Here is a 16111-nt window from a genome sequence, read left to right as displayed (position 1 = left end):
TTCCAAGTTCACACTATTTTTCCTTCACTTAATTATATTGCTTTATTGCTCATTGTTATTATACATAAGTATAAATATTTATTTGTTTATATATTTGAAACAATTCCATCTAGTAACGTTCTTCCTATTCCTAGTGCTGTGATAACTTAAACATATCTAAAACATTAACATCTTTAAAATCAGTTCATCTATAGAGAATCTGAAGAACTGACAAATTAGTTTTCACTTTTTTTTTATTTTAAAATTATCTTGGCAACTTTTATGCCAATTATATTCATTTTGTCCTTTTTCCTTAAGAAGGTAATTTCTTTAATTTAGCAGTTGTTCTGTTTTCTCTTCACTTCTTTGTGCCTACCTAAAATGACTGTTTTTTTCATTTATGACACAAAGTAAGTTCATGCTCGTGTGTATTTAAACATAAATATGTTTAAATATTCCCATATTATATCCTTTTTAGTAGCAGTAATTTTGCCTGTATTCTTCTTTTTACCATGACAAAACCAGATTTAGGTTCATTAGTTGCATTTCAATATGCATTTAAATTTTAGTATCTTATTTATCTAATTTATTTAAAGCACTGATCCTGAAACTTTAGAACATCAGAATCAGATTACTGGGCCTCATCCCCAGAGTTTGACAAGTTTCTAGGTGATATTGATGATAGTAGTTTGGAGAGTATATACTGCAAATATCTGATATAAAATTTTGTCATTTTCTGCCTTAACCTGTTGCCCAGAGCAAATATAACGTTACCTGGAGTCATCTATGTTTTTTCCCAGTTCTCTTTTTTTCCCCTTACTCAACATAGTTAATTCATGTTAGTGTCCATTATTCTTTTAGTGACAATTCTAACCAAATAAATATGAAACACAGTTTGTTCTCTTTTGAGAATATCCTTTTTCTCATTATTAGGACCAGAGGGAGATATTTTACCTAGTTCTATCTTTTTTTTTTCAAAAGGTAAAATAAAAATAATTTTATTGTTGAAAAATGTTTATATAGAACATACATCAAACACAGTTTATACTATTTTGAGAGTATTTTCTTCCTCATTATTAGGAAGAAAAAGAGATCTTGTACCTAGTTTATCTTTTAAAAAACTGTACTATAAAAATATTATTATTTAAAAACTTATCTAACGTTATACATTTTTCTAATTCTATGACTTGTAGTATCTTCTGCATTTGATCTTTGTCTTTTTTCTTTATGTTTTCTATTTTCTTTTTATTTTACTTTCTTCTTTCTATGTACAGTAATGCTCATTTACCTGGTTGTCAGTGCACAGGAAATTTTAGCAACTTGAAATAAAACTTAAGGTAGAAATTGCTTGTGAATAGCCAAAGTGGCTGTCACAAAAATTAATGAACTTGCCTTGATACAAAAGTTATTATTTGCTTTCCCAAGGCAACTTGAGAAAGAGAAGCAACAAATTAATGAGGGCTTGATGGTATTGTGAAATGACAATAACAAAAAAAGATGGCAAAAATATTACAGATCTGAAGTGCAGAGCAATCTTGGTCTTCTCTGTAGAGACCAGCCACCTCTCTTTAATCCAGAAACCTGTGTGCATTCTGTATAAAATATTAAATGTATGCCACATATTCTATTTAAGAACACAAGAAGGAGTGCTATATTGTAGAAATACACAGAATATTTTGACCTTAAAACATTGTTTCAGCTGGGTGCTGTGTCTCATGCCTGTAATTCAGCAATTTAGGAACCTAAGATGGGAAGATCACTTGATGGCAGGAGTTCCAGACCAGTCTAGGCAACCTAGTGAGACCCCCATCTCTACTAAAAATAAAAATAAAAAAATATTAAAAGTTATCCAGGTGTGGTGATACACACCTGTAGTCCTAGCTACTCATGAGGCTAAGGCAAGAGGATCGCTTGAGCCCAGGTGTTTGAAATTACAGTGAGCTATGATCATGCCACTGGACTCCAGCCTGGGCAGCAGAGTGAGATCCCCGTCTCTTTAAAAAAAAAAAAGAAAAAAAAGCATTGGTTTAATTTTGTGAACAGCACCATTTACTTTATTTCCATTTGTCCTTCACTGCCATGTAAATGCAACATTACTGTATTTTACTGCATTTGTGATGGTCCATTTCAGCTATTTTTCCATTAGCTCATTTTCAGTAACTTCTTTTGTATTGTTTTTTTTATATTTATCTCCTTGGTTATCTATATCTGCTAATTTCACATCTGCTTAAATATATTTTCATTATGGCTTTCTGCTTATTTAGTTGAGTAGCTCCCACCTCTCCCAAGTGCCTTTCCATGTCTCTCTTCCCATGATTTACCTTTTTTCATGATAGCTTTTAAAACTGTATTATGAATGCCATTTTGTTTTCATCTAAGTTCTTTTCATGTTGTCATGTAGCCTATTTGAATTTGAAATTTTTTTCTTACAATCAGATATAAAAAAACAAAGTAAGCAACATTTTGTTTATACAGAATTTTCGAAGGATAAAACCTATTTTTCAGTCATTCTCTCAATTTACTTCAAAATATTACTGTAATTCCCATGTGTGTACACTAATGGTCATATCTTCCAAGGCTCAGTTGTGTAAAATGTGAGACATATCAGTCACCTACCCTTCAACAAAGCACAGGGGGCTTGCTGAGAACTTAATTCTGAAAAATGAACAATATCCATTTTTTCAAAGATATTTTTTTGTTCTCATCTTTGCCCTCTTTGTTTTTTTATGGTATGTGTGCAAGGCATAGATTAAAAGGTAATCATTTTTATTCACTTTGCAGGACAAGTCTTGGGGACTAGATAAAATGGGCAGGAACATTTAATCCTCTGCTTCAAAGACTATGTGCATGGACAGTTACAAGGCAGTTATGGCCAGATATGATTATCGGCTTTGGAATAAAATGCTCCTTGACATTGCTTATATCTTAGCTGAGAAGAGAGACAATCAGGTTAGTTATTTTGTAGGGTACAGATATGATGAGTTCCAGAGCTTCATAAGTGATCAGAGTGGTCTTATTAGTAGTACTTATAATGTTTTCCAAATGTCCCATATTCTTGTTGTGAATTAAATGTGCCCCTATTATCAGTGTTAATGCATTGCATTTAATTGTATACTTTTACTACATTTTTATTAAAAGTTTTTGTCATTCTTTAGTTCTTCAGGTCTGTTTATTCCACAGTTATAGGAATAAATATTCTTGCTTTTCCACTGGAGATAAACTCACTCTTTTGGAATGCTTTTCACCATTAAATTGAAACAGACTGTTAACAATTACATTTTAAATTATATTTTCCTTATTTTTCTCTTCTCCTAATTGAAATTTTAAAACACATTGTCCTGTTTATTTGACCTATTTTAATAAAGAAGTTTTACATTGCAGTATACTTTTCATTAACCATTAGTCTTCAGAATTAAGTGCCCTTATTTCTGTCCAAAATAGCTGTCCCAGTGGACATAGTAGAACATAGTTTGTGGATTTAATTTATATAAGAACCATTTTGTCATAATTATTTTGGTGGATTTACAATCAAACTGGGAACACTTTTTCTAATTTGATGATATTTTCCTATTTCATAAGAAAACATTCCCTTTTTGTCAAGGTCAAAAAACAGATAGAATTTTGTTTTGTTACTTTGTTGTTTGGTATTATGAAGATAATTTCACTCTGAAAGAATCTGTTTTTCAGGATTATAGTTATTTTCAGACATTTACTTTTAAAAGTATAGTAATGCCTTACAATTCGTTGATTTCAAATTTTTGTTAGAGAAGAATTTTCAGAATGAGTAATGTTGGTTTAACTTTTTTATTTTTGTATTTTCTCATCTACCTAATTTTCTGTGATGTTACAAATGTATTAATACTAGCTACCTCTCACTTATAAGGTGAAAATGCTAATTTGAACAAAAGAGTGTTAACAATACAAAAGTTATATTAATAATGCCATGGTGATTGATTCTATTATTTCTATTTATTTATTTATCCTAAAATGAATTTGGGGAAACATTAGAAAATATCGTCAAGATCATTATGTGAGGCTAGTCTTCACTAGTAGCTAACAATAAGTCACTCTCAGACTCTTGAAGGAGTAAACATTTCTTTGTACCTTATTGTTTAACATTATGTTGGCATATGGTTGAGTTTATATTGAGATATGGTTCATTATTGATTAATATGTCTTACAAAGTCAGTATCTCTAGAATTTTTCTGTGGTGAAAGATATATGAAATTGCTTTTTTTTTTAATCATAGGCTGAAAATCATTTTGCCTCAGAAAATTAACATCTTTCTTTGGCCTTCAGTTGCTGACACCATATGACATGGTTGATAAAATGGGTTCTGGAGCAACTATCTTAATGCATACCCATCTCTGCATTTTATTAGTTGTGTAAACTTGGACAAGTCCCTAACTTATCTGGTCTCGACTTTCTTTTACATGCAAAGTGGGAAAGATAATAACAGCTACCTCTTATTAAAAGACATTAGGAACACTTGGGACAGTGCCTGGCATTTAGTAAGCTGCTGTGCTATTATTCAGTAATGACAAGAAAGGATAATAGTATTTGCCAGTGTTTTTCTTCATTCATGTTTTTACTCAGAATTTATTGAGTACTTTATTTTAGAAACAATAGACATGGCAAAGGGACAAGTCAGCAATAAACAAGTAAATAAAATTTTAAGAACTGTTATTAAGAAAATGAGCTGCATGCATTTTCATTTCACTTCGCTTTTAGGTCTCAGGACGAACATTATATTTATTAAAATCAATAAGTATTTTGTAACTCTTAACCAGACAGATTATTTCTGGTTTCTCTGGTTAGGACCTGAAAATTTTAGGGCAATTTGGCATTATCAAAGAACAGACCACACAGTATAAATAATCTACCTTTTTGTCTTTACAATTTATTTTCCTTATAGTCATTTTTTTATTCTTCTACAGTTTTACCTTTTCATTGTTTTGTACTTTTAACATTGTATCATTTTACTTTATTATCTTTGTCTTTCTTTCCCCTACTCCAGGTATAAAACCTGCATTCAGTTTTCTAAGGTTTGTATGTAGTAGACTTCTGGTGCCCAACAGTTGGCCTTTACCACTATATCTTATAATTGTACCCATAAAATAGAGTAAAGTATAACTTTAAAATGTAATTACTTTTTTTGAATCTGTAAATATAGGTCTAGAGTAATTTTTAAAATTTTCAAACTAAAGAACTATCATTTTATTAGATTTTTCTCTTTTACTTTCTATCACTGGGTCTGAAAATTAGCTTTGTTTTGACAAGCCAGCCAGCTTTACTAAAGAAACCATGATTTTTAAAATCACTTTACAAGGATTACATATCTTATATTTATTAACTTGGTGCTTTTGGACAAGTTACTTTTTTGCCTCACTCTCTTTATCTGTATAATATTGATACTAATGGTCCCCTCTCATAGTAATATTGTGAAGCTAAACTGAAATAATTCATGTTAAACATTTAACACATATAAATCACTCAGTAATTTTCTCATATTATAAGTGTGATACAGAGAACAGCAAAGCTTATTTGGTTTGGTTGTAAAGAGGGCAGAGAATGTGAAAACTTTTTGTAGATTTTTTTATTAGTATTTTTTTATTGTACATTTAAACATTTATTTTCTGTACATATAAAATTACATATACTACTTATAGAGAATTCATAAAAAGAGAAGAAAGTACAAAAATTAGCCATAACCGTAACATCTCATGACTCTGCCATAACTTGTTGGTATTTAAGTTTTTTTCTCATATGCATATTTGTGAAGATTTTTTGGTTTTATCTTTAAACAAGTGTTCTAGCTAGTTTTATAGCATGTATTTTTCTATGCTTTTAATTTTTTAAAATCATGTCTCATTTTCTAAAATTTAGATGTCCTTTAATTTGTTTCACTTTTCTGGCATTGTTTGGATCCTTTATCTTTTTTTTTTTTTATTCCTTGTCATCTTTTGTTTTCTTTCTTTCTTAATTTATTCTCTCCTTTTTGTGTAGCATATTATCTGACAGCTTCCAGAGAAAAAGGATATTTGGGAAGTATGTATTTGAGACTTTACATGTCTGAAAAGTATGTTGTATCCTCGTATTTAATGGTCTGACCTAGTAGATTTTATCATTGAAAATCATTTCTTTCAGAATTTGGCGCTGGCTTCCAGTGTTGCTTTTGAGAAGTCCAGTGTTCTCATTCTAATCCTATTTCTTGTCTTTAGAATCTTTTAGATTTTTTTGTTTGTTCCTGGTATCCTGAAATTTCATGGTGACATACCCGGTTGTGTATTTTTTTTTCCTATTCATTCTCCCGGGCACTCTTTCTTGAATACCTATTGGTTGGATGTTAATCTGTTGAGTTAATCTTGAGTTTCTTACTTCTCTTTTGTATTCCATTCCTTAGTCTTTTCTGTTCACTTTTCTTGTTATTTCCTCAACTTTATTGAATTTAATTTTGACTATCAAGTTTCTAAGAGTTCTTTTTGATTCTAGACTTTTTTTTTTTTTAACATTCATGTTTCTTAGAAGTAATATCTTCTGTTATCTCTTTGGTGATGTTAATTGTTTCTCTGTTTTCTTCTGCTCTCAGCCCTAACCTCTTTTCTTCTGATTTGCTGGTTTTATCACTGTCTTTCATATTGGAAACTTTCCTCCAAGATGTTTCTTGGCTTTCTAAGTCATTTTTGAGAGTGAGACACTAAAAAGCTCATTGCCAGAGGGGTATGTGCGTGTCTCTGGTACAGTGGAGCAGTGGCTCTGGTGTCCAGATTGGTGAGCATCACTGTAGGGCATTCTAGTGGTCAGCTAGTATTTTCATTGTAGACCCTCAAATGTTGATATTGGTAATTATTCTCCTTGGAGAAGTTCAGCTTCCTTGCAGAAGGATCTACTCAAGCTTGACTGCTCTTTGCCATTTCAGAATTGGGTAAGATGAGAAAGCACTCAGGGCACTCCACACTTCACACACATGTCTGATAACTTTAAGTCTCTGGTTTATTTTCTTCAGGAAATAAATTTCTGGACTTCCAAGATGGGTGTGTCATAGAGGAATTGATTGACTGCCTAGGTTAGAGTATAGATTTGGGGATTTAATTGCTTTTTGTACAGACTTTGAGATAATATTCTTATTTTCAGACCATATCTCATTTCATCTGCGATGGAACCTAATACTTCTAATTCCTGATTGTGTCTGGGTTGTACAGAACAAAATAGCTTTGTTGCTTATAGATATGGTTGTTAAGTTTCTTCTACTTTTTTGTTTGATTTTAATGCTTTCTGCTCATCTCCTGCTATACATATTCATATATCGTGGTTAGGGGTTACAGGTATTTTCTGAGTTCATTGAAGATGAAAATTGTTTTATTTTTGTTATTTTTCTTGGGATTTTAAGAGACTAAGGGATTAAGTAACTCTTTACCATTTGGAAACTGAAAATGTGTCATAAGCTCCCTTTTTAAAAAAACAAGCTTTTTAAAACTAAATATATAATCATTCCTCTGTTAAAAATCTAATTTGTCCCATTATCTCAGACATGTCTCTAGGGTATACAGTAATAGTTCTCAAAGGTACAGTTAGTATCTCTAAATATAAATGCAATTTTTTAGTTTTCAGTTTTGTGTTTACAGAGATAGAAATGCAGATTGTTGGATATTTATTAAAAGGGTCAATGTCCACAGTCTTAATTTCAAACATCCCATTTGCTGACAAACCCTTCTTTTGTTCCAGCATTTTTCTTCTGTGTTTCCACTCCACTACTGTTTCTCTGCTATTGGGACTTTACATACTTTGACACTGTATTTTTAATGTTCTTTACACCCTTCATTTCCTCACTGCCTCCACTTTCCCGTCTTAGATTTCATCATCCTTCATTATCATCACATCCTTTTTTATACCCTCAACTTCCTTATCTCTTTGTCTGTCCGTTATACTCCCTAGGTAAACCTTGTATATCACCACCTGCTTCATACCTGTACCAGAGCATCTGAAAGTGGCTGGAGAAAAATGCATAACTATGATGGCTGGGCTTTACATTTTTCTCTCAAGTGGACCTTTAATGCTGCCTGGCAGTCATATTACAGTATGCCACTCCAGGTTTATTCCCATATCCTTATAAAATTATTTCATACCTTCTCCTCAGACTTATATTAATAATGTTTTCTATCTTCTCTTTTTCATACTCAGCTAGTTATGTGGTTTTTTTAATAGAGATAGTCAGAAGAGAATCCTTCAAGATTAAACCTACCCATGTAGCTACAGCTGTACCCATATACTGTACCTTTTCTCTTATTACAGTGCCCTCTATCTAAGGTTGGTCCTTGTACTTGTGCAGTGAATTTGATCCCTGTTCCTCTGCTCAAGAACTTTGCTCCTCAAGTTGCTCTCACTCTCCTGACTTCAGTTTCCCTCCTTTTATTAGAGAACAGTTATCATTATACTAATATGCATGCTATAATATTAACATCTCCCATTTTTAGAAACTCTTTGTATCAGTCTGGGCTCCCCAGAGAAGTAGAACTAATAGAAGATATACTTACATCGCAGACACACACACACACACACACACACACACACACACACACACACACACACACACACACACACACACACACACGATTTAGTTCAATGAAGTAGCACAACACACTTGTAGGGACTGGCAAATTTGAAATCTAGGGCTGTCCAGCAAGCTGAAACTCAGGCAGAAATTGTGCAGTCTTGAATTTGAGATATCAAGAACTCATATACTCACTGTCTCCACTTAGCCTTCTCCTATTCTTTTTGAACCTACTCCAATCAGGTATTCTATCATTACCTCTTCCCTGCCTCTTTTCTTATTGAAGTCAGCAATTATGTTCTTATTATCCAAATCAGTAAACAGCTCCCGGTTGTCACCTTTCTTTCTCTGGAAAGACACAGCTACTTTTTCCTTCTTGAAACACTGTCTTCACTTGTTTTCTGGAATACCACATTGTCCTGGTGGATCTTAGAAAGCTAAATTGTAAACATTGAATTATTTTGGGATTCAAAATTGAGATCTTTTTCTGTCTTTATTTACTCCTTAGTCAAAACCAATTCCATGGTTTTATTAATTTTACTAGAAAAGAATGATGGTGAGAGAGGTAATATAGTCACATGATTTAAAATTGAAAGTAAAAAATCTTATATGGTGAAATGTCACTCTTCCACGCTTGGCCCTCAGTCCTCAAATTCTCTTCCTTGGAGGCAAAAAACCCTGCCAGTTTCATTTATATCTCTCAAAACATGTTTTATGCATATAATAGCAACTACACATTCAGTGAGGGCAATATGGTGTAGTGGTTAAGAGCTTGGACTATGGAGCAAGGTTGCCTGTACTCAAATTGTGTCTCTGCCGGTTATTGGTTATATGACTGTCAAGTCTCTTTTAACTGATCTGTGCCTCAGTTTTCTCTTAGGTAAAACAGGAATCATAATAATACTTATTTCATAGACTTTTGAGGTACAAATGAATAAGTATGTGTAAAGAGTTTAGAAGATGACTGGCACATGAAAATAAATATTCTTTCTTTTGTACAAATGATAGCATATATACACTGTCAGGCATCTTGCTTATTTTTTCATCAACAAATATCTTAGTGTTTCTTTACAATACACAAATCATGCCTCACTTTTTCTAATGGCTGAATAATTATCCATTGGATGGATGTGCCATCTAAATTTATGACTCTAAATGCCAATATCTTTAATAATGACTCCCAAATATGTATCTAGACATCCTCACTTAGCTAATAAGCAAAAATCCTTCTAATTACCCTTGCTGTTTCTATTTCTCTCATTTCCTTTATTATAATCTAGCAAATTCTTTCCACTGTACCTTCAAAATGTACTTCATATTTAACCATTTCTATCTGGCTATTGTTACCACCTTAATCTAAGCAGGTTCACGTCACTGAGTTACTTGAGGCCAAAAACTTAAGAATCATCATTGCAAACATTGAGCAAAATGTTTTTAGCTCTCCTTCATTGCTCCTATTTTGTCTCCCTTCTTCTACTTTTACTCTTCTATAGTCTGTTCACATAGCAGTTTAAAATGTAAATCAGACTATTTCTCATCACTCCACATTCTTTAGAGATCTTATCCCACTTAGATTTAATTCCTGAGCCTGAACCAGAGGATGAATTAACCAGATTTTAGTAGCACTCTTGTACTCTGGCCTCTTATTTTCTTCTTGCATCATCTCCTGCCTCTGCCGACCTCTGTGCTCCAGCCACACCAAACACCTTGCTCTTTTATGACCGCCCTCCTCATAACCATTTACATTATAACTCTTCCTGGAACACTGTTCTGCCATATAGTCATGTGATCATTTCTTCACTTCATGTCAAGGTCTCAAGAGAGACCTTCATGAATGAAGTTTCACCATTCTATAGTCAGCAGTTAGGCCGGGCGTGGTGGCTCACACCTATAATCCTAGCACTCTGGGAGGCCGAGGCGGGTGGATTGCTTGAGGTCAGGAGTTTGAGACCAGCCTGAGCAAGAGCGAGACCCTGTCTCTATTAAAAAATACAAAGAAATTAGCTGGACAACTAAAAAAATATATATAAAACATTAGCCAAGCATGGTGGCGCATGCCTGTAGTCGCAGCTACTTGGGAGGCTGAGGCAGGAGGATTGCTTGAGCCCAGGAGTTTGAGGTTGCTGTGAGCAAGGCTGACGCCATGGCACTCTAGCCTGGGCAACAGAGTGAGACTCTGTCTCAAAAAAAACAAAGAGTATAGTCAGCAGTTAAAATGTGAGCACTGAATGAAGTATTCTCATTGGTAGATAAGAAGCCACTTCCAAGTCCATATCACTTTATTAAGGCTGAATTTCTTGATTAGTAGAATTACTAATTTATAAAATTATTCTGTTAGTAATACCAGTAAAATTTAATAAGTATTCATTCTTTGCAGAAATCAGTCTTTTTCAGTGGACTCAATAAAACATCATAATTCCTACGTTGTATCTGTCTCATTAAATTAGAAGTCTGCGTTCAGTAGTTATTTGTTTATGTGTTACTTAAATGAAAATTTCAGTGAAATATCAGTTTTACAGAGTTAGAAATATTTTACATTAGAGAGTAAATACTGCTATATTATTTCTAATACTTTTCTGAAGATACATTGATCATTGTTTTGTTTGTTTCAGTGTGTTTTTTATTGTTTATATATCTAGGCTTGGAGGGAAGTGATTATATAATGACAGTTGGAGTTTGGGATGTGAGTTCACAAGGAGATGTATAGCTGAAAAGTAAAAGTCATTAAATTTAAAAACTGCTGTACCTCAGTTTCCACTGATGATTTCTAGCTAGAGTTGGTGTTAATTTTAATGCCTTCCAACTCCTTGATCTTCAGGTCATTTTGCTTTAGAGATCTAAAAGTATATACCAAATGAAGCTCCATTGGCTATCACCTTGTATGCTCAGCACAAACACTGATAAGCTGGTCTTATCCTTGACTTGGGCAGTTTGAATGCCCCAGATTCCTCTTGTCTTTGAGCTAGTCTCCTTTCTTAAACAGATTCATTTAAAAGATACTTTTAAACCTGCATGATATAGTCAAATATTCTACAACTGACAATACATAAAACTGTCCAGTCACTAGCTTACATTTTAAAACACAAGAATATTTATCAATTTAATTATTGAGACACTGTATCTCAGGAAAAGAAGTATTTTCATTAAATGTATTTCTAAATGGTCACTAACTTAAATACATTTATATTTAGGATTTTTGTCTTATATTTTGGTTTAAGGACAGTAGCAATCACTATTAACATGGAGCTGGCCAAAATGTAGATAGAGATTCAGAATAACAAATTGGGGGGGGGCAGGATGTAGACAGATTACAGAAATAGCATATATATTTATGTGTATGTATATATATATGTGTGTATATATATACATACACACACACACACATATATATACACATGTATATGTAATTAAAGGGGAAATAGTAAAATTTTAAAAGAAATTCGTGCTTGTTTTTAGTTATGGATATGTTCGCAGATAAATGAATCAGTTCTTCTAAAGCACTGAACAGTTCATTTTTAATAACTGAACATTCATATTTGCAGATGAATAACCTAAAAGGAACAAAAAGGGGAAATTATAATATTAATGTTTACCAGCATAAACTCTTTTTTCTTTACCAATATTTCCTATATTCTTACTATCTCAATAATAAAAATAAGTATGAATAGACAAAAGTTTGAGGTTTGTGTCATACCTGCTTGTTAGAGGACATGAAGCAGAAATTTGAAAATATTTAATATTTACAAATACAAGTGAACATTAAAAAGTACATGAGATATCACCTAACCCCAGTGAGATTGGCGTCTATCAAAAAAATCCCAAAACAACAAATGCTGGCGAGAATGTGGAGAGACAGGAACACTCTTACACTGCTTGTGGGACTGTAAATTAGTGCAACCTCTGTGGAAAAGAATTTGGAGATACCTCAAAGAGCTAAAAATAGAAATGCCATTCGATCCAGCAACAGCACTATTAGGCATCTACCCAAAAGAGCAAAAGACATTCTATAATAAAGACATCTGTGCCCGAATGCTTATGGCAGCACAATTCACTGTTGCAAGGATGTGGAAACAGCCCAGGTGCCTGTCAATTCATGAGTGGATTATTAAAATTTGGCATATGTATACAATGGAATATTACTCAATTATAAGCAACGGTGATCTAGCACCTCTTATATTTTCCTGGAAAGACCTTGAGCCCATCCTCCGAAGTGAGGTATCACAAGAACAGAAGAATAAGCTCAACATGTACTCACCATCAAATTGGCACTAACTGATCAACACTATGGTGCTCACACGGTAGTAATATTCTCCAGGGATTAGGGGGTTCGGGAGGTAAACTCACAACTAATGGACGTGGTGAGCATTGTAGAGGGAAAGGGCATGCCTCTAATCCTGGCTTGGGTGAAGCAAAGTCATGAAATGTGACCAAAATGTTTGTACCCTCATAATATCATGAAATTTAAAAAAAAAGTACATTACTGTTATGACTGGGGAGGATTGGTCCATTGGAAATTTACAGAATACATTTTAATGAATTTAATGAATTTGGTAAGATTGGTATTTGTTTTCAGGGGTTGAAAGGATGTGTAACTCACTGAGATGAGGAACAAAGGGAGAGGACCATCTGGGGGTAGAGATCATGAATTGATTATAAACATGTAACACATCTTTGCATCTAAGTAAAGGTATTAAGGATGCATTTATGTACATTTATAATTTTATCTGATGGTCAGAAGTGGGGTTTTGGCTTTGATTAGTATGCCCTCACTAAGGTGTGTGTATTTGGGAGTTGGAGGGAGAGGTTTTTGAAGATGATGTTACTTAAATCTTTCCCACTGGTAGTTAAGATGAGGCTGCTTTGAAGTAGGCAATGTTTAAAAGCCAAGCAATTCTTGACTGAGGTAGAGAAAATTATATTGCAGATGAGTTTATTTCTATAAATTATCTTTCATTAAAATTTTACCTCTTATAAAAACAGAAATTGACTAGTTCCTTCCTTCATCCATTTGCTCTATAAATTTATAATCTTATGGATGAAGGTTTGATTCATGGGTGATGAGTATTATAATATTCTTTTATTCCATAGCCATGAAGCTCATGACTGCTTTGGTGAATGTTGCCTTAAACCTCAGTATTCATCAGGATAATACCCAGAGACAGTATGAAGCTGAGAGAAATAAAATGATTGGGAAGAGAGCCAATGAAAGATTGGAGTTACTACTTCAGAAACGCAAAGAGGTAAATTTCCTGGGAACTGTTATTCTTATATTCTGTAACTGTGTAATAAATACATTATTAGTTTTTTTGTTCTCTGTAAATATTTGTGTGCATTTTTAACATTTATTTAAATTTACTTTAATTAGATTATTTGATCTCAAAAAGTTTTAAATGAAACTGGAGCGTTCACCAATGATTGTGTAATGGCTACCTGATAGCAGAAGAGAATCATAGAACATCCTTACTTTTGCAAGAAGGTGATCTGGGAATTAAGCAACTCAGAAAAGTTATCAGGCTGTGGGCTCAGAAAGCATATTAAGTATTAAAGTCAGACCAGGGGCCCAGCAAAGCCTCATTTCCAGGGAAAAGCCAAAGGCTACAATGTTAGCTGATGTATAAGGCATTCGCATGAATGAGATTGGTCCCAGTTTTACCATTACTTTTTTCATATGTGTTAAAAATGTTTTTGTATTGAGTTCTTCTTAGGAAACATTTTTGTTTATCCAATAGTAAATAAAATTTTAGATATGCACTATTACTCTGTCTTTTAACTTGCAAAAAGAGTATCACATTGCTGCAGAGGAATTGCATATGAATAATGGATTATAACAGACAACAAAAAGCAGCGTTATGATTAAGTTATTGCCCATACTGTATTAGTTTGATGGGGCTGCTGTAACAAAATACACAGACTAAATGGCTTAGACAAAAGAAATTTATTATCGCACAATTTTGCTGGGTAGAAGCCCAAGATCAAGGTGTTAGCAGAGTCATGCTCCTCTGAAGGTGTTAGGGAAGGATCTCTTCTAGGCTTCTCTTTTAGCTTCTGGTAGTTCCTTGGCTTGTGGCAGCATAATTCCAATCTTTGCATGATATTCTCCCTGTATGTCTGTCTCCAAACCACTACTACAAGCAAGATAATAAATTTATTCATCATCTTCCAAAATTTTCTCATATCACTTTGTAATTTCTCCTTACTACCTCCCTTCCTGTCATTTCCCTCTTCTGTTGTCCTCAAGCAATCATTAATCTGCTATCTGATTTGTTTTCAAATTTAATTTTAATTTTTTTTGGAGGGTATGGGAGGCAAGACCACCTTATAGTTTACTGTATCAGAAATCAGATGGTGCTTACTTGTTACACTTTTTTTGATGTTGGCAGCCATTAATCCTTACCTTGAGTATAATTTTGTATCAGTACTTCTATTAATTTTGAGTTGTGAGTAAACACAAACTTTGATCAGTATTGTTGCCTGCAATTTGTATCTTTGTTGTAGATATTATTTATTTAGTTACTACATTGTACCACTAGTGGCCAGGATCCTTTCTATCTTTTATTATGCCCCCTATTTTGGGAATTTGGCCTATTTTCAGTTACTTTTAGATGGAAGAGTAAGTTTCTTGTACAATATGTTAATCAGGGATAATCCTTTTTACCAAGGAAGGCAAAAGCAAGCCAAGGACCTGATTTGGACAGAAGAGTTACAGAAATTGAGATGTACTCCTGGAGCAGTTGATATTTTGGAGATAGGAATTGGACCTCACTTAGCCATACAACCCCTCCTTGTTTATCATTGTGTGATTTGTGTCTAGAGAGACACAGAGAGTGAGAGGTTCTAAAACCAATGTGATAAAACTGTAGAAATAATGCAAATATACTGGTAATTTCAGACATCCGTTGCACAAGTGAGAAAAAGGGTTGATAACTACCCAGAATGAGAATAACCAGGAATTTAAAACAGTTGGAACTGTTTATTCCAAATAAAATGATCAATATTCTAATTTACAATTTTTATTGTTTTTTTCATTTCAGCTACAAGAAAATCAGGATGAAATTGAAAATATGATGAACTCTATTTTTAAGGGTATATTTGTTCATAGATACCGGTAAGGGATTTTTAAAATCATTTGGGTTTTTAACTTAAACAATTATTGCTTTTTTGTAGCCCAAGCTAATTATAAAGGTATAAAACTCTACTAAATATTACCTTTATTATGTTTTGTTTTATTTTCTGGAAGGCAACTTTGGCTAAATAATTAAATGTCTTGCTACAACTGTGGAGGAAATTGAAATGCTCCCCACCACTGTCATACACTTCCAAATTTAGAGTATATACTATTGGAAGCAGCCTGTGTACTTGCATTTGTGCTGATGGAATATTAATATGATTGTTAAATTAATTTAGACTTAATAATATAGTGTTTTCACATATGAAAAAATTAAATGCCCTACTTCTTGTCTTATGGTACTCATCTTGTTCTATGGTCAATTTATTTTTTTTTTTTATTTTTTTAGAGACAGAGTCTCACTCTGTTGCCCGGGCTAGAGTGAGTGCCATGGCGTCAGCCTAGCTCACAGCAAT

General features: G+C 33.2%; 1 protein-coding gene across 3 annotated transcripts in view; it reads left to right on the top strand.

Moving 5' to 3' along the window:
* STAG1 (stromal antigen 1) overlaps nt 1-16111 on the top strand; it is a 342007-nt gene that overhangs the window by 201592 nt on the left and 124304 nt on the right. Inside the window, exons 1-3 of one of the 3 annotated variants that reach the window (XM_045539119.1) lie at nt 2788-2928; nt 13619-13770; nt 15562-15635. In XM_045539119.1, coding sequence (XP_045395075.1) covers nt 13621-13770; nt 15562-15635 — 224 coding nt within the window. In that variant the 5' untranslated portion in view covers nt 2788-2928; nt 13619-13620. Of the gene's footprint in view, nt 1-2787; nt 2929-12944; nt 13218-13618; nt 13771-15561; nt 15636-16111 lie in introns of those variants that run through there. The other 2 variants (XM_045539118.1, XM_045539117.1) reach the window with 2 other exon arrangements.

Source organism: Lemur catta, chromosome 1 (assembly GCF_020740605.2).
Source record: "Lemur catta isolate mLemCat1 chromosome 1, mLemCat1.pri, whole genome shotgun sequence".
Lineage (NCBI taxonomy): Eukaryota > Metazoa > Chordata > Mammalia > Primates > Lemuridae > Lemur > Lemur catta.
Note: the sequence above shows the minus strand (reverse complement) of the source record. Positions and strands in the feature narration are given on the sequence as shown.